This window comes from Paralichthys olivaceus, chromosome 1, assembly GCF_024713975.1.
Source record: "Paralichthys olivaceus isolate ysfri-2021 chromosome 1, ASM2471397v2, whole genome shotgun sequence".
NCBI classification, from domain to species: Eukaryota; Metazoa; Chordata; class Actinopteri; order Pleuronectiformes; family Paralichthyidae; genus Paralichthys; species Paralichthys olivaceus.
The window spans coordinates 1,913,444-1,936,594 of NC_091093.1; the positions used below are offsets into that span (position 1 = coordinate 1,913,444).

Here is a 23,151-nt window from a genome sequence, read left to right on the forward strand (position 1 = left end):
GGTGTCGTCTGCGTAACAATGGTAGTGTATGTGGTGCTTTCTGATGAGTTGCCTAAGGGGAGCATATATAAGATGAAGAGTATCGGTCCAAGGACAGAACCCTGTGGGTCTCCATGACTAACTTGCATGTGCATGGAGGAATCTATCTGATAATTATGATTTAAACCAGTATAGTGCTGTTCCTCTGATCCCTATATGTTGTTCTAGTCTCTGTAACAGAATCTTATGATCTATGGTGTCAAATGCTGCACTAAGATCAAACAGGACGAGGACAGAGACAAGTCCATCATCTGAAGCCATGAAAAGGTCATTAGTGACTTTTAATAGTGCTGTTTCTGTGCTGTGATGGATTCTAAATCCTGAACAACGTTTTTTCCACAATGCCATCTGGACAAAGGTAGAGGTTGACAAGGTGTAACAGGGCTGCTAACCCCGCTCTAACTAACTGAATCCTGTATTTAAAAAACTTTTCTTATCACATAATAATATTATCTTATGTAAGTAACATTCAAACCTTGCAGCATAATTTCCCCCTTTTTATACTGCATTAATTAATATTGTAGAAATAGTATGTGAATAATATGTGAAAGATGATGAATACAATTACATTATAATGAACTCATATCTTTGTTGTCATTGGAATTTTTATATTCATAGTTTGTCTTTTTAATGTGATATTGTGTGGACTTCAGTCATTTGTTAATTAATTAAAAAACAGCCGTTTCAAAGGCTTCTGCTCTATATGACCTTTGACCTCCCTATTGTTTTTCATGTTATACACACCTCTATATGCAGCACACATTTAACAGCACACAAGTAAAATAAATACTAAAATAGTAAAATATTTATTTTAAATTGTGGAACCTTTTTTCACAAACAGTTGATAAAATGCAGAATAAAGTACAATCCACAAGTCACATATCAGAATATATTTTCCCAGTGTTCTACATTCAAAATACAAAGTACAAAAATATTTTCCCATAATAAAATGCATCAGAAGTATATAAATAGCAATATATATATATCCCTTTTTATACTGAGAGACTGGCCGATCACATTAGCAGTTGCATTGATGAACAAAAGGCTCCATGTTTTTAGACATGAAATACTAATAATGTAAAATACATATTCTGTATGCAAAAACATTTGAGGATGAAACTTACTTACTTAAATTTACTTCCATCCTGAGCTTTGGTTTTTATCAGTTCAATTTGTTGCATTTTCAGTAGGTGTGTGTGTGTGTGCGTGTGTACGTGTGTGTTTGTGTTTGTGCATCACAGTGAGACAAAAACATAAAGAGCATATTTTAGATTTCATTATGATTGCATTCACATAAACCGAAAAAAAAATAAAAATCTGGAACATGTATATGATTATGGTATTTCATTATGTGCTGTGGTGACCCTCTGAAGGGCAGTGGTTAAAAACACAAAGTGGCCATTCCCCCTGAGTGCAGGAAATGCCTCTTGAAGTAACAATGTACTCTACAGTCAAAGATTCTTCCTGGTTCCTCAGATTATTGCATTCCATACAGATACCAATTAAAAAAGCTAAAAGAAAATCCAAGATAATGATCCAGCACAACAGCATAAACTATAGCAAGTGAGCAAAGTGGGGATGGATTTAATACCACACAAGCTAATATGACATTGTTCGTTAACATGGTTTAATGAGAGTGAACAGCCGGTGGGTTTCGTGAAGCAGTCAACCTCCAATCCAAATTGTTTGCGCATTTCTGTATGTGTGTCATTGTTGTTCTCAAGGAGTGCAAAGTAACAAACACCCCAGACAAGCTGGGATGATCCATCATGTTGAAAAAAAATCTAAATTTCCTTGTTCCACAATGGAGGGAAATTGTAGGTTGTAGGTATGAAAGGGGCTCAAGTCTCTGGATCAAGATTTGATTGGATAAATAGCTGGTGAAGCTTCGTAACTCCTGACTTAAGATAAAATCCCTTTTGTGTTTGTAAACAAGCCCCCTATAAGCTATTGTGTTCTAAAGAAGCCATTCTCAAGATATTCTTTGCTAACACATTCACCAGACTTTGATGAGACAATATATCTGGATTTTTGTGCCTGGACAACTGCGAAGCAAAACCCCAAATATCAAGCAATATCCCCTGAATTTTAATGGTTCAACTGCTCAGTGATAAAAAGCTGCTCTGGAGTCTCTTTCTACCACTTCACACTGATCTAGGTTCAGTTTTGTCACTTCGCTGTGTTGCAGACAGTGGTGTCAGAGATTGGCAAACAGACATATACAGAAGGTGTCATTTTGATTTGTTCTCTCACACAGGTATACACAAAGAGATACTCTGTTGCCATTCAGGTAGTTGGCACATAACTTGTGGTACTTGATCCAAACAAGAGTGACCAATGACAAATAATATGAGAGTAGTGATACACACAAGGAGCATGGTTTCCACACACCGATTCCTGCTTCTCTGACTCTACACAATGGCTGACCCCTGCAAAACTGAAACTGCAGCTCACAGAGGTTTTAGAAGAAGAAGAAGAAGATTTACTTTTATTGTGAAATTGTTCTCTGCATTTAACCCATCCAGTTGGCACCTGTCGAAACACGCACATGCATAGAAACACACACATTGACAGATGCCATGTACACACATATACTGGAGCGGTGGCCTGCTTTTGCCAACGCCTGGGGAGCAGATGTTGGGGGGAGGGGGGTGGTGCCTTGCTCAAGGGCACCTCGGTCGTGGCGAGCGGGAGCTGAGATCGAACCGCCAACCTTCTGGTTACTGGACGGCCTGCTCTACCGCTGAGCAACGGCCGCCATTACTCATTACTCATAAAAATATGAAAACATACTGGTTTCAGTAGTAGAAGTAACATATTACTATAATAAACATTCCAATAAACTCATAGAATAGAACATTGACCTCTCAGTGATCTTTACTGCAGATTGGTGCAGGTGCTGTGTGTGTGTGCATGTCTCACTAGTGTAGGTGTAAATGGGGATGTCGGTGTAGTTGACAAATTAAGTCCTCCTCTGTTGGCTCCTGGATGTGCTCCCTGCAGAGAAAAGAGGACAAATCATGGAGAAAAGAAGAAAGTTGGAGAGGACATTAGCTACAGCTTGACAAGTTGATTTTTTAGTTGAAGAACTTCCAGCAACAGCAGTGCCAACCTACTTGAATATAAGCTGGACGGAGGTTTCATACCGGATTCTCTCAACATCCGTTACAGAGCAGCTGTGACTCCGGTCCCACTTGTAGGTGAAGTTCTGTTCGAGAACGAGTTTAGTTAGGTTGTTACATGTTTAATGAGTAGCTTACTGTATATCAAAAGACACGCCTTACCTTACATATTCTTATTGACAGCAAGAACCACAAAACTCTGCTTTCCCTGCCTTTCCAATCTTTCAGCCCCTAGACCATTATTTCCTCAAGATGGAAATCTTTGAAAACTGCTACAAATATATATAAAAAAATATCTTTTATAAAATAGGGCCAATCAAACTGTACAAAATAAGCTTCTTGGGAACTGCTTTTGGATAAAGATAAATCCACAATGATAGCTCCTCCCTCCCGAATCCCTTCTTATTCAGTTTGATGCATAACTCTTGCATGTGTCGTTCTGTCTCGGGAGGGCCTGTATTAAGCTCCGGTGGAATGATACCTGAGCTGGAACCCCCACACTGAGTCTCCCTCCACCCTGTCATCAACCACTTCACTTAATGTCCATTCACTTTTCCTCAACATCAAATATTTCAATTTCCATTCAAACCTTGACATCACATGTAGTTGGGACGTGGTCCTTGCTAGTGAACTGACCTCTAAGATGAGCGCCACAAACAAGTTGACCCACATGACGGAGGAGGTGAGCCACCAACACACAAAGTAGACCTTAGACCAACTGGAAAAATAAATCATCATCATCATCATCTTCATCATCTTCGTCATCTTCATCATCATCATGCATTTAAACTGTACTTGTACGTACTCTGTGGTGTATCTACTGTATGCGTCCATGAAGGCCTGCCAGTTGTTAACTATCATGATATTATACAGCAAAATGATGGATGCCTAAGAGAGAGGGAGGGGAAGATGCTCTCCTTATTCCACAGTCGTCTTCATTAAAACATGATAATCTGACATTGCTGGGTTTTATTTCATAATAACAATGTTTTCATCACAAATGTATCTGTAGAATATCATTGACAGTCACATCACCTAACATTTGACAAAAAACATCACAATAGAAAATGAAATAAAATAAACATACACATAAAAGTGAGTGGATTTTAAGTGAGGTCTTGCTGAAAGGGAAAGAGGAGAGTAACACATTGTTTCTGGTTACTCACAGCAAAGTCATCAAAGTTGTTTGACCAGTATTCAAGCTGTTCATATGTGCCGCAATCCATACTGAAGTTAGAGGTGGTATTCTCCATGGAGGTTTTGGAGATCACACTGGGACACAAACACACACACACAAAATTAAAGTTTTCCTGACAAACTGTGTTAAAAAAAATGTGATGGATGGTCAATCCAAAAGTATAATGACGTTAGCCAAGGCTGAAACCAACGCAGGGCCATAAAAAGTTTTTGTCATAAGTTTCATCCTGTTTTGACATCACATGTTCTTCCTCAGATGACTTCATACAGTACCTCATCTGTGGAGGAGGTTTAATGGCTCCTTCAAACAGCCAGATCCCAAACACAGCAAACACATAGTACACCACCTACACAGAGAGTATGAAGAGGACATCAACCTTTCCCCACATGAGACCTGTTCCTTTTCCATGTAAACCACCCTGCACATCACTCTTGTCATGTGAAAACACTGTATGTACAACCAGAGTGCATTGATTTATTCAAGCATGAGCATGTCTAAGGCAAAATGTGTTCAAAGTGATAAGTATATTTTTAAAGCACAAACTGTGCAGAACAGCCGGTTGAAGGAAATATGCTGATGGCACTCACCACCAGTATCCCTGCAAAGGCTCTAAGATTTTTCACCAGGTCCAACACTGTGCTTGCAACCAAAGCCATGAGCTGGAGAACAAAATGGAACACATCGAAGATAAAATGAGAACGTTGTTCCAGCAGCATATGTCTGATGTCAACGTACACAGATTCTTCTGTTGTCATTTGTTTAAAACATTTCTGTAATGAATTGTCTCTGCTCTAGTTTAAAAGGCTGAAGTTGAATTAGCTGAACACTGTGCTCCTTTGTCTGCTTTGTACCTTGATATCTGGGATAATGCGCAGGAAGCGGAAGACGATCAGCATGTTGACCAAACGAACCATCTCCCACAGAGACATTACATCATGTAAAGGCGAGTCCCTGTCGTGACACATGCATATAAACACACTCAATTCCCAATATAAAAAAGTGATCATTGCATGACAGAGAAGCTGCAGCTACATACAAACACTTATTTTGAAAAACCCACTTTGCACGAGGAATCCGGAAGGTGACAAAAATAGTGATCTGTAGAGACTGATGGGGAAAACAATAAAAACAAAAGCTTAACACCGAAAGTGATAAATGCAACAAATCACATGACATTTCATTTTGCACTTGAGATTAAAAATTGTTTATTTGTTATTAAGTCTATAATATTAATATTGTATTTTATGATCATTGTAAATAATATCTTCAGTATACTTCAGATTCAAAAATATGATCAAATGGTTTTAGATGAAAGATGGATACCACTGTCAGTGGACATTCTGCGGTACAGGGTGTATTGAGTCTACTGTGTCTAAATAACCAACTTTAAATTTAAACATTCACTAATTCTGCCATTCGCTCCTTCCTTGAGATACTTTCTGATAATTCACAGTTGTTTAAAATCGATTCATATCAGAAACGGACGGCTTCTCACTGGCTAGGTCAAGAGTTAAGTGATAATCGTACATGTAACAAATGCAGGGTATTTGCCATGAAGTAGATGAGGTACGTCAATCAGAAGCAACATTGAATCAAATTTGTTAGCCAGTCCCCAATACAGAAAGGTGGTGGTAGATGTTGGAGAGAGAAGAGTTATCAATCGATGGTGTCGGATCAAGAAACTGGATTGTTGTGTCCTGGCTCTGCTCGTCTCATGTTGTGTGTAGCAGGTGAACTGAGTACACACTAACTTTTTGACTTTTTTCAATGTGTTTAAATGTGTCCACCATAAACCTTTGAGCAAATCTAACAAACACAAACGAATCCCTCCAAATATTGGATTAGTTACCAACTAAATGCATCAGAAATATTGAATGTAAACACAGAAGAGAGGAGAGAAGTATAAACATATATATATGTCAAACTTTACACATTACACAATAATGAAATTAAAGCTAGTAAATGGCTGTGCATAATGCTATGGGAATCTACTTGCTGTGATACTATGTAAGATGAATAAAAAATGTATGCTTTTCCAAAACAAAGTGTGAATGCAGAGCAGTTTTACCAATAGCAGGATGGTAAGGCAGCCATCAAAGATGTTGTTCCTGTAGGAGAGGTATCCTCTCCAACCGTAGGCAAAGATCTTGACACTCATTTCAAACAAGTAGTAGAGGATGAAGCACAGGTTGATAATCTGATGGTTGGAGAGTGGAAGAGTCCGTTCATTTCTGTTTCAACAAGGCTGCAATGTTCATTTAACACCAAAAAAGCACTTGATCCAATGAAAGTTCCACTGAGGATCCAGTAACTTTAGAAGACCAGGACAATGAATCTGACTTTATTTAACACAGAACGTTTCCTCCGGGTAACTCTATGCTCACCTCCAACAAGAAGTTGTTTCTCTCTGCTGTGGTAACTTCAGAGTTTAATACAAGGACAGTCTGAAACACAAACAAAGGTTATCTTAGGAAATGCTTGCCAGTGTGTGTGTGTGTGTAAACTGTCAATATATTGCATTGTCTGAAATTAAAGCAATAAACAATACTATTGTCATCATTTCAAGACCATTTTATACTACTGATGTAATGTACACCCTTTAATATAAAAATACTCCAATGATATGTGTGTAAACTATCGAACAATGGGGACTTACCTCCCTATTGGGACAAAATCCAAGTCTCCATAACATAAATCCCTTTAAGGTGCTTTAGGGAGTAATTCTCCAGGAAATTAGTCAATGCAATTTCCTCTGAAGATCCGGACACAATTGTGTGTGTGTGTGTGTGTGTGTGTGTGTGTGTGTAACTTACACATATGCTTATGACATTGGCCAGTGCCACTGCATTGCCAATTATATTGAGTGAGTAGTGACTGAAGATCAGCTGGAGCCTCTGCAGGACTGGAGAGTTGTACTGAGGCAAGGGAGGGTGCTGGGGGGGAAACAGACAAACACACACAGTCAGAGAACTAAAACAGATGTCCAAGAATGAAACGATGATGAATGAATAGGACACGAATTTACCTCCTTGATTTGATCTCTATCCAGCTCATCAAATATCTTTCTGAACTGCTCTCGATCCATGTAGCCTGCTTCTTCATACTGCTGTGCCTCCTGAGATGAAGTGCAGATGAAACTTTCATCAGATACGATTAAAGGGGGAAAGGACCAGGAGATTATAAATAATCTTCAGTTGCACCCTAACCTGGTCGAAAGGCATTTGAGGCTCTGAGTGTGTATGTTGTTGTGTTGTGTATGTTCTGACCGTAGTGATGGCTGCTTTGTAGTAGCTTTTCATCTGGACTCTGGACATCACCTCCAGCACCGAATGAACACAAACACGCTCCCTGACAGATCAAACAACACAACTATGAACCATGTCTGTGTGATGTACAACTTACATGCAATTATTTCATATACAAGGCACAATATTGCTTTTGCTGTGAACGAATACAATCTATTAATCAGTGTTGTATGTTGCACAATGTATTCATTTTACATTTAAAAAATGAATCTGTGCCATTGTATAATATATTGTTATCTAATTACATTGCATTTATGATAAAAGGATTTAATAAGAAGGAAACAACATTTGAGTATTTAGATGATATTGCTGAAATATTCTTGGTGCTCAGTCGGCTTGAACAGACTTTATTAAGGTGTGTCACTTTAGGTTTATTTCTGGAGGTGGGTGTAGGCAAGTTAAGCCTCTGTGTGCACAACGTGTGTATGTTGTGTGCACAATGTGTGTATCTTGTGTGCACAATGTATTTGTCTTGTGTGCACAATGTATTTGTCTTGTGTGCACAATGTATCTATCTTGTGTGCACAAGATTTCCACAAGATAAAAAAAATATATATTTTGGGACTTCAGGGGCTCAGAGGTTCTAAATGAAACTAGTGCACCTACAATCAGATGGTGAGAAAGTTAGAACCTCATAAAATCTGGTTAGAGTTGCATGGTGTGAATCTATATTTATAAATTAGGGGCTAATGTTAGCTGCTAACAGTGTTGGTCAGTTCGCATTTAACAATGAACAGCTATCAACTTAAGTGATGCACCTAAGTATTTTAGTTGAAGTTATATCACGTCTTGATATGACTATAATTTTTTTTTTAAACCTACAGAAATGTCTGTTTTTCATTAGATGGATATCCAAATATTTATTTCAAGAAAACAGCCAGGTTCACCAGGTGAGAGAGTGAGGTCAAATGATGTTACCTGACTGCATTGAGCACAGCAACCCATTATCTAAATAGAACGCAGAAGATTGACATAGATTTGCATCAACTTCTTATCTCATTTCATGTTTTAAATAATTTGAATGGTATGTTTGCCATCTGGCTGACAGCACAAAGAGGGAGAGAGGACGATAGAGAGACAGAGTAGGAGAATGAGCAGATAACGAGAGCATGAACCAGATAAGAACGTGGACAGGTAGTCAAGACCACACTGTCCACAGTTGTCGAAGTACCCACACGATCGGTTTGGTACTCAGAAAAGAGCCTTCCAAAAAAACTGGTTCCAGAGCTTTAAATGGCTGGAATTCTCCTCTGCGAAAAATGTGTTTTTCTGCTTTGCTTGCTGGGTATTTGGTGAAAATCTTAGAAAAGAGGTAATTGTGAATATTGGGGTTAAGACTTGGAGAAAGGCACTGAGCATGTTTCAGGAGTTAATTTTTTTGTGGATTCATGAATTTATTGTCAGCACATTTGTCAACTTGTTTGCAGCAGTATGGCATGGAAGTAGCTACTCGGTTTGGGAATGTGTGTTTGGCTGTTTGGGACTTTAAATGATTTTTTGTGTTTGAACCAGTGAGGTAACACTCATGTGAGCAGTCCACGACTAGCAGATGTTTCATAATGTAAAGTGTAGCTAACATTGTTTATTTGTTTGTGCTATATGTTAGCCCAGGCATTTTACTCCTTATTCCGCTCATGATATGTCTTGTATGGTATCAAAACAACATAGGAAGATATTAACAAGGTTAAAAACTCGATTGCATATAACATTACAGCCATCTGAAGGTTGGCCGCTATTATTGTCCCAATCTTTATTTGTTCGTGCCACTCCTAGAATTTCCTTTGGAAAGAGAGAGAGAGAGCTGTCAGAGGGAGAGGCTGTGCAGAGCTGGCACAGCAGGAGCAGTGGAAGCTGCACAGTTGCACTGAGTTGTCTAATAACACTCTCCTATAAATGCAGTAGTGGCTAACCCTAACCCCTGGAAGAGAGGGAGGAAGAGACATCGACATCCTATCTGCACAGAGCTGGAGATCGAAGACGATCTCAGCTATAAGACAAGAGGCACGCAGCGTGAAGTCATCCAGGCTGGAAGGTGCAAGAGAGCGCAGACAGAATGGAGCAAATTGAATAGTGTGCAAGAACAGAGTTAGGTCTCAAGCTGAAGACTCTGTGTCTAGTGTGTGTCATGTTGAGAGAACCCACCTCTGTTACAATATTGTAACACAAATATTCAGATCTATTTCTTCATTCATAGGCAGCACTGAGATCAGTAGGTTAAATGTGATTAAGTCTGTCACCTGCTGTGACAGGATCACATGAATGTCTTTTAGAAGAGGGAAGAGGTAAATCTCCTGACGTTTGGTCTGATTGGACAGTTTACCTTGTCTGATTGTATAATGATTGGACATAGTGATGGTAGGCTCTTTAGCTCAGGTGTAAATACAGGGTCAAAATTCTTGGTAGTAACATAGCGGTTTGCACTTTTTCGGCTTGTAACTTCAGTGTGACGTGCACCCAAATGTGTGTCAGACTCTAAGACTTTTAGACTCAGGTTATATAATTTGTATGAATGTCAGTTTTTTCAGGAAAGCCCAACCAGGTCTAGATCTAGTTTTAACAATAGAGTAAAGATGTCTCGAATCGGACACTGAAAATAACTGGAATCATGTCCATTTTTGTAATCAACATTGTTGAGGAATGTTTGTATATCCTCACACATTACTGTATGTGCCACTATATACTGTATTATGTATGTATAGTGTATAATACATTATATCTGTACACCATTAAGAGAAGAGTGCCTGGCTAACTTAATGATACTCCTTACTCTCTGAGCAGTACACAAAGGTCAGGTTATAGATAAAGGACCAACCAACAGTGCATTGTAGTGTCTACACCCAGTGACTTTCATATCTAACTCAGATGCCCCAGACAGAGAGGCACCAACTTCTTCAATGTGGTTTAGGAATACATATTTAGACTTAACTATCCAATAGGATGCAAACACCTACATGTAACATAGAGAGTGACAGCAGTTCTAACCATTCATTGATGTGCTGTTAGAATGGGTGACTCAAGTAGAGGGAGATATATGAGGAAGCTGTGGCAGACATCTTCAGACTTGAGGGTGACAATTGCTCATGTTACTCTGTTTGTATATTGTTGCACCTTCTGGTCTCCTTGATGCTTCAAGTCTACCTTCAAATCTGCTGCATAAGATAAAAAAGCTGCCTGAGTTCTCCTTTCACCAGCTTCCAGAAAACCTTTGTATTTTTTCCAACTTTGGGTGTAAACCTTTTGCTGTACACTTGAATATACAGTATGTGTGGTTGTATTTGTGTGTGTGTGTGTGTGTGTGTATTACTCAGTGGACTGTTGGGCTCCTTGGCAGCTGAGGACTTGGAAAGCAGCTCGGATCCCCAGTCGTCTCCTGTTGATTGACGTTTGGACTGACATCTGCACAGAAACAGAAACAAAATGGTTCCATGGCTGCAGACTCTGATGTCCTAATGTGACAATGTGCAAGATCTGTGTTTTCATTTCCTCTGCTGTCATGCTCAGGGTTGATAGTTAAGATTATTTGAAAGTGCCAGCAAAAACATAGAAGTTGATAGCACAGAATAATTATCATTGAAACCAATACTGATCGTGCACACTGTCCTTAAACCGAGAGGAAATAAATTACACCAAACGTATTCATTTTACTGTAACTCCCTTCTTTTTAGCCTCCCCCACAAATTTCTTCATAAACTTCAATTAGTCCTTAATTCTGCGAATTGCATCACTTCCAGAACCCCCTCCATTAATCTCATGACTCCTGTCCTTCAGCAGGATCCCGGTGAATGACAACATTGTTTTTAAGATTCTGCTCGTCACCTTTAAGGCATACATAATCTCGCTCCCCTATACCTTTCTGAACTCCTTCACATTGACAAACCCTCCTGCCCTCAGGCCTTCTTCTTCCAGCCACCTCACTGTACCACCTGCCTGTTCGACAACCATAAGATCTAGAGCGTTTAACCGCTCTGCTCCCCACCTCTGGAACTTCCTCCCATCATTAACTCTCTCTCCAGTTTCAAATCCCATTTGAAAACTCTTTTTTTTAAACTGGCATATTCGGTTTGATTTTCTTCCATTTAGCTAAACTACATGTTTTATTCATAGTTCATTTGATTGATGTTTTTGATACATTGTTTTTTCTTGTCTTTTTATCTGTGTTTTGTAAGGTGACTTAAAGTGCTCTGAAAGGTGCCTATAAATAAAACGTATTATTATATCTTTATTAACATCAACCAAAATTATTTTTAAGAGTTCTGGCAAACCCCTTTTGGGCAAGTGCTCCCAGGCACTTCTTTCAGGCTAAAGAAGCTCGTATGTGTGAGAGTCACAAGCGTTAAAACGAATCACCAATCAATCTGGTCAAAACCTTTGGTGACTTTCCAGGAGAACTTAAAACCCTCTCTCTTCCTACTGGTTATACTTCTACAATGCTTGTGCAAGGTGCTTCAGTGCACCAACACAAATGGCTTGATGCTTCCCATTTTGATGTTTAAGCCACATGGCTCATTCCAAATTCAAAAGTGTGAGTGTAGATTCATTGAATATAATTAATTGTGTTCAAGGAGATCTAGGAGAGATTTATCAGCTTTAAATGCATTCAAAACTGGAGATTAGTTTGAATGATATAGGAGTTTACCAGGTGGGAGGGTAGAAATAAATGTGTGTGTGTGTGTGTGTGTGTGTGTGTGTGTGTGTGTGTGTGTGTGTGTGTGTGTGTGTGTGTGTGTGTGAGACTCACGAGTAAATATCCCCTGAACTGGTTATAGATGATAGCTGTCAGTAGATTCATCAAACAGTAGGTTCCTGACAGGACACAAAACAAATTACTTTTGAAATATCTGACTAAAACATTTTTGCTTTAATTGTCACACAATGACGTTTTATCGCTTCAAGTATCCTCCAGCTGCTGCACTGACACTGACACTGAGAATGGCCGCTTACCGATTACACTGAAGGTGACAAAGAAAATGGAGTAGCCTCTGTTCAGAGAGTAGGCGGGAATCATCACTATAGAAATGTAGAACAGATGATCAGACTTAAAAAATGACAGTTCAATCATCATCAAGTGAATAGCATTCATCAACAAATATGACTGATTGTGTACCATCAGGGTTGTTGGCTGTGGTGAGAAGTACCAGCAGAGAGGTAAGAGACTGTGGCAGGTCTCTGAAATGCGTCTCCCACTCCTTGTTCTTCTTTGGATCCTGTACAGAAACAGGTAAGTGACACCTGCTGAGCTCTACACAAGATTTTATATATTACTGACATAATAATAAATATCAAATTTTGTTTCCAGCTTCTCAAAATGTAAAGATATGCTGCTTTTTATTATCTTTGCGAAGATACTTTTGAGTTTTTATTCCAGATTGAACTAGAACCCACAGACCCTTACCCTAAACCTCAGCCATCACAACTGAATGCCAAACCCTAACCTTAAACGCAACTCTTGACCCTAAAACAGCCCTTTGAAAGTGGGTCAGAAAGTAAGGACCGACCAAAATGTCCTCACAAAATTCTAGGTTTCAAATGGTCCTCACAAAGAAAACAAGAACAAGAGTGTAAAACATATTAGTGTGTATTTACCATGGAATGACTACAATGAACTCACCTCAGTTTTAGCAAACAGCAGCATGCCGATCATGGTAAAGAGGCAGAGGTGGAGTGCCAGCAACAGGATGACACTGCAGAGACAGGGACAACACAGACACACACACACATTTAGGAAGGAGTGAAAAAGCCTGGGGAGCCAGTGATGAGTATAAATCTATCTTTCCAGGTTCCCTACTTATTTTAGATACATTTCATTTAGTTAGAGAGGTGCTACTGTGGGCGTGGCTCAGTATTTTGTGCAGGTTGTTCACTAACCAGAAGGTCGGTGGTTTGATCCCTGGCTCATCTAGTCCACATGTCCAAGTGTCCTTGTGCAGCACAATGAAACACTGAATCCTAAAGTGCCCTCTGAAAAGGAATGGTGATGCTGCCTATAGTAGAGCTGTATGAAGGTATGGTGAATGGGTGAAGGTACCTTGTGTAGTAAAGTGTTGTGACCATCAAGTCTAGAAAACTGTATAAAGGCAGTCCATTTACAGGTTCTAAAACAATGTTCTCTCCTGCCAAATCCAAATTTTTCTTTTGATGAAATACTGAAAGTTCCTAAAAATAAAAATGAGTCTTTCTGAATATAACACAACGCCAAATGTTAACTAAACATTTTTCTACTTTTGTATTTGCAGCTCGAGAAGCACACAGCGATTTTAAATCTTGGTGATTAGATGATCCTTTTAAAAATGTTTCCCTCTACCTTATATATTTCTGTACATTTACGGTAATCAAAAAGCCAGATCTATAGCCATATTTATATAAACTTCACTTTGTCATAACACTTTCATTTGTTGGTTTTTTACGTCATCAGAAGCACATGTGGAAATGAACTGTTAAACTAAATCAGGCATCCTTACATTTTTGCTGTCAGATGTCACTGTTGACTACTGGGTGTAATCTATTATAAATGAATAAAAAAAAAAAAAATCTGCAGCACCAAACAGAACTGCCAAACTTTCCAGGTCACTGGTCAAATTCTATTCATTTTAGACATTTTAATACACTTAATGCACTGACTCTGACTGAGGCCACTGACTGTGGTGGAAATGTTCATAATATAATATATAATCAATATAAACATTGCGCCCTATCATTGTGTGACTTGGCGCCCTGTGCAAAGTGCAGTTAAATGTCCAGAGCGCAGGGAATGTGCACATCTGCTAGTACCAGGTTGACAGGATGCACCTGGGGCATCTGGAAACAGAGATAGATGGAGATGTACTGTGGGAGCGGCAGGGATTGACTTAACAAACCAGACATTGTTTTAAACTTCATGTATCCTTCCCTTAAAGGAGAGTGTGCACCGCATAACAGTCTAGTATTATTTTGGTGAGGGCTGAGAGTACGAGTCACATCCTTTCCCCAAAATGCCAAATCCTCAGTCATGCTCCCTGCGCACTGGAAATTTTATTTTTTTGCACAAGGATAAGGTGCAATGTTTTTATTGACTAGTAATTACAAATGTTTGCACCACAGTCACCTCAGACAGTGCAGACAGTGTGTGTCAAACTAAAGCCTGTTATACGGGCTTCGTCGTGTGATTAAATGTTTAATCTCTCATCCAAGAGGCTTCTAAGTTCCAAGTTCCCAGGTCTTGTTATTAAGGAACACGTTCATAACTCGTGGTCACGGCTTATTATATCATTCTCCCCCCAGATAATAGAGATCTTTTAAACCAGGATATAGATATGGCTGCCAGTGGAATGGATTCAAATACCTAGCAATCTCAGGCAGAGTCCTCTTGATGCACTTCAATGTCTTTTTCATCAGGGAGGAGTTTTGCAGGAGGAAAAAGGGCCGGAGGAGTCGTCGCACTCTCAGTTTCTGATTAATAACGACAAGACAAGATCACATTTTGAAACATGTTGCGTTTGACTCATTGATGATCTGTTTGAGTTCAGTTGTTTTTCATTACAGAAATTCAGTGGTCACATCCAATGGTCACACACATACCACTGTAAACAGGAGGCAAATTCTCTCCTTTGCAGTTTGTTACAGAAAATACTGAATGAAGAACAGCAATGGTGAAAAGTAAGAGCAGGGATTTCTTCTGTTGACTGTCGAACAACGAGGTGGATCAGTTACTCACAGTAAATGTTCGCAACACTCTGCGTTCTTGACTAGTTGAGTCATGACTAATAAGAACCAATCAAAAAGTAGACGTGGGAGTCTATGCCATTGTTTCGGAAAAGTCTCTCTTTTAAGCTTGTTTTAATAAACAGTACATTGGTATACAGCATACTGCTATGGCTGCTAAATGATGGAGGATAACTTCTCACTGTTGTTTGAGAACTTTTTGCTGATAGTAAAAAGAGTAACTGTTGGCAAGCAACTGTCTCCCCATTATTATGCCTCCAGTGGGAATTTCTTCATATTTGGTACAAATATTCACTTGGACTTGAGGATGAACTGATTCGATTTTGGTGCTTAGAGTTCAAACGTCAAACAAAAGGACCTCACGTGCCTGTGAATGTGATATATTAAGACTGCCCATAGGGAATTTATTTATATCTGGTACAATTCTCCAGGACTCACTGGTTAACTGATATGATTTTCGTATTCAAAGGTCCTCATAAAAAGTTTATGGCCTCTTGAATGTGATATCTCCAGACTGCTTGAGAGAATTTCTTCAACTTTTGATCAGTTGACACTTGGACTAAAATTTTAAGATAAAATGATTAAGATTTATCAAAGGTCACTGTGATGTTATATGAATCTGGGGGGAAAATGGGTCTAAATAAGTACACAGAAACTGCGCAGGTTTTTATCTGATTTCTGTATGAGCGGCGACACTCTTAACTAAACACTGCTGTTTGATTAAGCAGCTACTGGGCACTAAATGCTTCGAGAAGAATGAGAGAAGACAGCCTCACCTCATCACACACCATGCTGACAGATAGCAGCCAGTCGATGACGGAGACCGAAAGGACAACGGTGTAGCCAATTAGCCATTTGCTCTTCCTGAATTCCTCCCAGCCAATCAGGTAGCTCTGAGGGCAGACCAGATATTGTGGAGAAATGGTTCAACAGTGGGACAAAAACATTACACGGTTATTAAAAACATAACATGGCAAATTTTATATGGAAACTCTTTTTTTCCTCCAGATATCAATCAATGTCATCTGAGCAAATGCTTGCCACCCTGGCTCTGTTTACCTTGACAGCGAGGTCAAAAGAGAAAATGATGAGGCAGACCATCTCGAAGCCCTCAGTGAGGCCGCAAGGAGGTTCCCAAGGTGGGGAGCGATGTCGGGGGTCTGAGGAGACAGACAGAGAGGAGGGACGCTCCACAAAGGCCAGCAACAACACCACTGCAATGGTCAGGCCCAAGCCCCTGAGACAGAATAAGACAGGTAAGAATAATGGTTTAAACACCATGAAGTTCACAATATGATGAGGTTTCAGTTCATTTTATTCAGAGATGATGTGCTGTACCAGATAGTTTAAACTTAGGTCTAGCAAAATTAACTCTACTAACTGTATTGTCAGCACTTATCATATCACTTAAAGCCTCGACAGAGCGTGAATTTCCTGGAAAACACTCAAAAGTCACCGACATAGTCAATAGATGAAAAGCTGAATAACATATACTTCTTATTGCTAACTGCAGACCCATAGTTGGTATTGTATGACATAGTGCTGAAAAGAATTATGCAATTCTGGTTATTGTATCCGCTGAGTCAATCGTTAAATAGTGCCATGGCAGACATGATTCATACAATCAGGTACATTTAAATTCTGACATGACCTGGCACGCTAGAGGGTGAAAACTTACCACTGGCATATCCGGGAGTAGTACCATTGATAGAGGCAGAGTGAGCTGGTATCTACTCGGTGGTTGATGGACCGGTACTGTAAGCCAGTAAATAAATATAATTACTGTACAGCTTAACTAAAAATGAAGACAGCAGTCTGCTGTGATGCCATGAATTTAACTGGTCAAAGGAAGTGTATTTAATGTGGATTAGACATGTCACTGCCAAAAGTGTTGCATCATTTGCATCTCTGTCCTTGAGTCTAGGAACAACAACTGCACCTTGGAACATCCACGTCCTCAATCCTCTACCCTGTGGGCAGAGTTGTCAGCCGATGGAACACTTATATGTTCAAAACAACACTTTGAAATCAATCCTATAAGTGAGAGTTAGCCAGTAGAGAGACACTCAAGCTAGTGTGATTGAATCAAGTGTGATTTATGTTTGATTTTGGAGAACTAAAGTTACCGTCCTGTGGTTGTATGTGTCCTTGAGACAAAAAAAAATTTCAGTCCATATTTACAATAATATTAGGTGCCTGGGACCTTTGACCACTGGTATCTAATTAGGTCCTTGAATCAATGTAAATGTTTGTACCAGATGAAATAAGATTCCCTATTGGTGTTCATGATATATCACTTTCACCAGAACATCTTTGACCTTCAACTACCAAAATCTAATCAGTTTGTCTTTGAGTCTAAAGAAGTTTTCAGACATGACTTGTGGGTAAAATCTGGAGAATTGGCTATCAATAAATCAATCAATCAAATTTTATTTGTATAGCCCATATTTACAAATCACAAGTTGTCTCATAGGGCTTTAACAAGCTGTGACATCCTCTGCCCTTAACCCCCAACTAGAGTAAGGAAAAACTACCAAAAACCCTTTTAACAGGGAAAATATTACGTAGAAACCTCAGAGAGAGCCACATGTGAGGGATCCCTCTCCCAGGACAGAGAGAAGTGCAATAGATGCCACATGTAATGTAGACAGGCGTCAGAGAAATAGTAGAGTATTGACACAATACATTAGTTAGAGTAAATAGTTTGTAGCATGATGGAATGTAAATGAATTGAGGAATTATTGACAGTAATGGTCTAGTATCTGAGGAAACATATTGTATATCAAGCAGTCTTGTTGGCTACAGAGTTTATCCGCAGTTTGCCTTTTACATATGCAAAACATAGTGGGAGGTTCTCTGCAAAAATGAGAGAACCTCCCACTATGCTGTCCCTAGCACATAGTCATAAAACACTGGCTGAGGTGTCCTCCAACACTAAAGGATATCTTGCAAATCCTTAAAGTGAAGTGTCTAATTTTTGAATTAGTTTCTTTACTCGAAAAAAAAAGAACTGAGGTATAAATTTCAACTGTAACAAAAATGAACAAAATTACAGACATAAAAAAGACGTCTTCATGGTCCATTCCGACACAAATACTATACTATATTCTGTTATTGCCTTTGCAGGTTAATTTACCTTTTCTTATTATTTACCAACACATAAAAGTAGGGAATTAATTGCACTTACTTTTATGGCATCCTCAATGAAGACAACAGCTTGTTGGATGTAGAGGTCATCATCATCTGTGGACATTGAGAAAAAAGAGTGTAACAGGACCATCTGAACTGTTCCTTTGTCTCAGACGCAGACAAACAAAGATCTCTACCACAGGTGCTCTGAGCAGTGTGAGGTTCGGTGTCCTGGATCACCAAGCGTGTCATCACTGTGAATATCTATACATGGATCCTGCACAGTTCCGAGCCTTTGAACTGACTGACAAAGACAACAGGAACGGGAACGATGAGGAAGTCTGTGAAACTGGTTGGACTGGGAGCTGAGCTTAAGGTTTGTTTTTATTTCTTGAGGCAAAACTAGGAAAAACATGAACTGGGATCCACCTTAGTACTGCAGTGAGGGCGTGGCTCACAACCCTAAACCTCCATTAATGGATTACAGACTAGCAGCTTCATCATATTCAACAATACAGGAGCACCAGACAGAAAAAACACAACATACTGATTTCATAATTTCGACTCAATAAGATTAGTTAGTTTGTTAGAATAGGTTAGTTTGAGGTTCAATGATACTACCATTCAGGACAAATGTTAGATATCATTTGCTGGGAACCACATGGATTTTGCAGACCTACAAACTCATCACAGCCTTATTCACATGTGATATTAACATCTGTCTGAGTGACCAAGAGGACAAGTTCACACCTGGCATTAGAATGTTTCTCAAGGGGCCACTGTGATCAGATATTACTTCCCTTCTTTATATGCAAATAAATATGTACATCATTTCTGTTTGCAAAGACCAAAACATATTGTTCTCAGCCATATGCTACATGTGTCTGTTGGCGATATGTGTTGGTCTGAGAGGAAGAAAGACAGAGAGGTAGATTCTGAGGCGTCTGCAAAATGTTGTTTTAAATTTAAGCCATTTTGAACCTCCTACCTGTGCTTCAGACACTTGTTTGAGTTCAACATTCATATTATATGTTCACATGTCAGGCTGGCATTTGATCTTATTTGACCTAGGGCTCTAACAGTGTGTATTTGATGCAAAAATAGTGCTGTGTTAAAAAATCAGTGAGCACAATTCAGATTTGACCATTTTAAAACTATTTTAAAATTTGGAAAAAGCTAGGTGGCCACAGATGCTTTTAACACTGGCTGAATGTGTTTATAAGAGGCTCGGACTAATGTCTTATCATACAGTACAAGCTTGTTCCACAGCTGTCAGATGACTGAGTTCAGTGACTGGAAGTTTCCAACAGGCAGTTACAGATACAGACATGATGACTCAGTTGTGGCAACACACTCACATTCTCTCACACACATTAAGTGCTGATGGCTTCACAGCAGGATGTGTCATGACGGTTGTGGGAGATACTGACAGGGCAACACTGCTGAAACACTATAACACACACACCAATGAAAAAAGTGTGACCTACATGAAAAACTAAAGAAAAAAACCCAAAAACCTATATAACTGAAAAATGCTGCTGCAACTCAACTTGAATGACATGACTTCTCCCTAAATCAATATTATATTTTCCAGAATGTAGGTCAATAAAGACAATGTTTGAATGTTGCTTTTATCTGTTACTTGCCTTACATATGGTAAAGTGTAAAATGAATCTTATGCTGGTAACACCAACAACACTATTACTAAGATGCCTTGCAAATTGTTAGGAGCCTAGAATTTCATTTACACTATGTCCCCTGCAATCAATGTACAGACAATACAAATGTCACCACCTTACATCCCAGTTGGACAGTTATAAGTTTTAAGCTGCACGTTAGGGTTGCCATGGTAGTCAGTGTTGCAAGTGTGACAAAGTGTTAAAGCACACACCTATCAAATGAGTTGCTCCCTGCTTACAATATCTAAATAATGTTTATAGGCATAAAAGCTCTTTGATTCATTTTCACATAATCAGTTTGTCAAATTGTTATAAGTCAGTATTAGACTGATGCGACAGTTTTAAGCTGAAAGTGTGTGCTCCATGCAGCAGCAGAGTCACATGCCATAGAAGAGGAGTCTTAACACGTGATGATGAGAGGAGAGTCGTCTTACAAGGACGAGGATTTGGGGTCACAGTGAAAGAGCCAGAGTGCCTATCTGGCATCATTTCAGATTGAACCTGAAGTCAAAAAGGAACCTGGTAATAAAAATAAAGCCAACGTCAGTCAAGTACAACAGCGTGCACATCCCCCCTCGCTACTGTTGGAAATCTGGATTTGGAGCTTTGGAAGATGTTGGCATGTCTGCCTGCCCCGCACCGTCATTTAGAAATCTGGACTCAGGATCCTGGTTTACATGAACCTGATCTCAGAATAATGTCCAGTCTGCCAGCCTGATTTCATTCATTCATACAAGTTTTACCTGGAAAATGTGTTCTACACTTATAGACCAGACAAAGGTAATATAAGTAGGAATCTACCACCAATACATTGTCTGTTTTTGACTAAATACTAAAAACTTGTTGCAGTAACCCTGCTTCTACATGAAGGTTGTGTTCATGGAATTATTTGAATAAAGCCTGTTCTACATCGTATACAACTGATGGACAGAAATTCACAGAAACAACACAACTGATAATCAGTGAATCACAGAGAAGTAGAAGTCAAAGATTTGCAGTTTTTTCCTGTTTTTCTGGGGTTGAACTGCTGAAACATCCCTACAACTGGGTCTACCACTGGATGGGTGGATTGAATGGAATGAATGATTGGATGGATGTATGGAGGGTTATTGTTTTTTTCATTTGAAATCAAAAATATAAATAAACTGTCTCTTTTTTTATTCAAACCGAAATCCAACAATACACGTTTTTCCTGTTTTTTTTTTTTTTTTTTGTCAGACTGGAGAAAATTAATTTTAGTGTTTGCTAATTCCTTCATTCGTTTGTCCTTGTGTGATTGAGGGATGATGAAAAGATAGGTAATGCGAATGTTTAAATAAATATTTCAAAATAAAAGCAATGAACACAGGACGACCACTGTGTAGAAGTGTAACTTTCTGCAGGATCAGAACAAGTATAACCTAAGCAGAGAGGGGGGTAATACTACACGCGTCCCTTTATGACCGGTCTACAATCATGACAATGCATTGTGTCCTCCGCTGTCACATCTGAAAGCAACAGAATGCATGTGCAGCGGACAAATGGACAAATCAAAGTTGATGATGTGACAGATTTCTGCTCGTGATGACACAGACACTTCTCAGCTAACACTTCTTCTTGTTGTTGACTTCTCGCAAACGTCCTGCATGTGATTGTTCCATTTAAAGCTAAACATGTTGAGTATCTGTTTGTCGGACAGAAGCAGCTTTGTATCTCCCTCCACTCACCTGCAGCCCCCTCGACGCTGCACACCTCCCCGGCGGCCGAGTACGACATCCGTCTCCTGCTCGGGGACCCTTGGTGCTCCGGGCCCGAGCCATAGTCCGCCGCGGCTCCGTTCACAGACCCGGTCAACAGACTGTCCGTTTCCATCCAGGAAATGAGAATCTGCGGCCTCCCGCGGGCGCCACAGGTTTAAAGTGAAGGCAGCAGATGTGGCTGTGTGGAGCTGCAGGGGCGGGGGTGGTGGGGTGGGGCGGGGGGAGGGAGCTGGGTTCGCTTCGCCTTTTCGCTCACTGACGGTGAGACGGTGAAGTTGTGTCCGACAACAACAGCAACATGTCGGGATGTGTGTTTAGGAAGTGGCTGCTGTGCTGCCCTCTCCCCTCCCCTCCCCGCTCCGCTCCGCTCCGCCAGTCTCACTTTACACTGACACACAAACTCCACCTACAGCTCCGCACCGCAGCTCCGCTGACTGCACAGCGGCCTGACGCGTGTTTACTACTTTACAAGCTGCACATTACTTGAGTGGATTGACTATTGTTTTTTACTTTTACTACACTGCATGTATCCAGAAGTAGCTGAACCACTACGTGTGTGTGTGTGCAGCGCTGCATGCTCACATTGATTTGACATTGACTGTTTCCATTGGTGATCAGTGATAAGAGGTAGTAACAGCAGACCCCAGCCTCATGCAGCAGCAGCAGCACTCCACTGGTGAACACACACTTCAAATGGATTTAGGGGTTAGTAGTAGATTATTGCATCAATGAATAGGCTACACTCAGTAAAGCACTTTTACTTTGTTACTTTTAAGTATATTTAAGAGCAAGTGATTACTTTCACTCACGCATTGCAGTTTCTGTAGTACTTTTATTTAAGGTATTAAGTTGATGCTGAAACCTGAATTGCCCCTCTAGGAACAAAAAGTGCTGCTAATAGATGCACTGAATGAAAGGGTAAATTTCACTCAAAGTGCTCAAGGTTTGCTCTTCAGACACACACACACACAAGAACCTGAACCCAAATTTGCCCCTGACGACTGCTGGCAGAGTGTGACTGATGTGTAATAATGTATAATAAGACAGTGCTGCACATAGATGCACTGTAAGGATGTGTGTGTGAGTGGGTGAATGGTAAAACTGCATTGTGAAGTGCATGGAAAAGTGCTATATAAATACAGACCATTTACCAGTTCAATTGCTGTATTACAATCTGTCGTAAACTATACGACCATGGTTTTGACAGTGTGTCATGTTTATAATAAAAGGTATTGAACATAT

General features: G+C 39.7%; 1 protein-coding gene across 3 annotated transcripts; it reads right to left on the bottom strand.

Moving 5' to 3' along the window:
- Window positions 1-818: 818 nt before the first annotated feature.
- tpcn2 (two pore segment channel 2) lies at window positions 819-22,299 on the bottom strand. 3 transcript variants are annotated; one of them, XM_020079608.2, is made up of 26 exons: window positions 21,877-22,014; window positions 20,605-20,689; window positions 18,550-18,605; window positions 17,041-17,117; window positions 16,422-16,599; window positions 16,139-16,255; window positions 14,983-15,089; window positions 13,273-13,345; window positions 12,769-12,868; window positions 12,606-12,671; window positions 12,403-12,467; window positions 10,969-11,060; window positions 7,626-7,707; window positions 7,385-7,474; window positions 7,173-7,292; window positions 6,744-6,803; window positions 6,428-6,556; window positions 5,420-5,466; window positions 5,211-5,310; window positions 4,947-5,018; window positions 4,632-4,705; window positions 4,328-4,433; window positions 3,967-4,049; window positions 3,798-3,879; window positions 3,156-3,247; window positions 819-3,036 (listed from the first exon to the last, which is right to left on the bottom strand). In XM_020079608.2, exons 2-26 carry the CDS (start codon window positions 20,657-20,659, stop codon window positions 2,961-2,963), a joined length of 2,199 nt encoding a protein of 732 aa, XP_019935167.1. In that variant the 5' UTR covers window positions 20,660-20,689; window positions 21,877-22,014; the 3' UTR covers window positions 819-2,960. The 3 variants fall into 3 exon arrangements, with proteins under 3 accessions (XP_019935167.1, XP_019935166.2, XP_019935168.1); XM_020079607.2 differs by lacking the exon at window positions 20,605-20,689 and having other exon boundaries at window positions 21,877-22,299; XM_020079609.2 differs by lacking the exons at window positions 20,605-20,689; window positions 21,877-22,014 and adding an exon at window positions 18,689-18,822.
- Between the last annotated feature and the right edge of the window lie 852 nt (window positions 22,300-23,151).

Excerpts from the sequence above, each read along its gene's own strand:
- tpcn2 (XM_020079607.2), bottom strand. The coding sequence starts at position 22,021 with ATGGAAACGGACAGTCTGTTGACCGGGTCTGTGAACGGAGCCGCGGCG. Across the intron at positions 17,118-18,549 it reads TCATTGAGGATGCCATAAAA|TACCGGTCCATCAACCACCG; the intron begins GTAAGTGCAATT and ends ACTGGCTTACAG. Across the intron at positions 5,311-5,419 it reads TTCCGGATTCCTCGTGCAAA|GGACTCGCCTTTACATGATG; the intron begins GTGGGTTTTTCA and ends GTGTCACGACAG.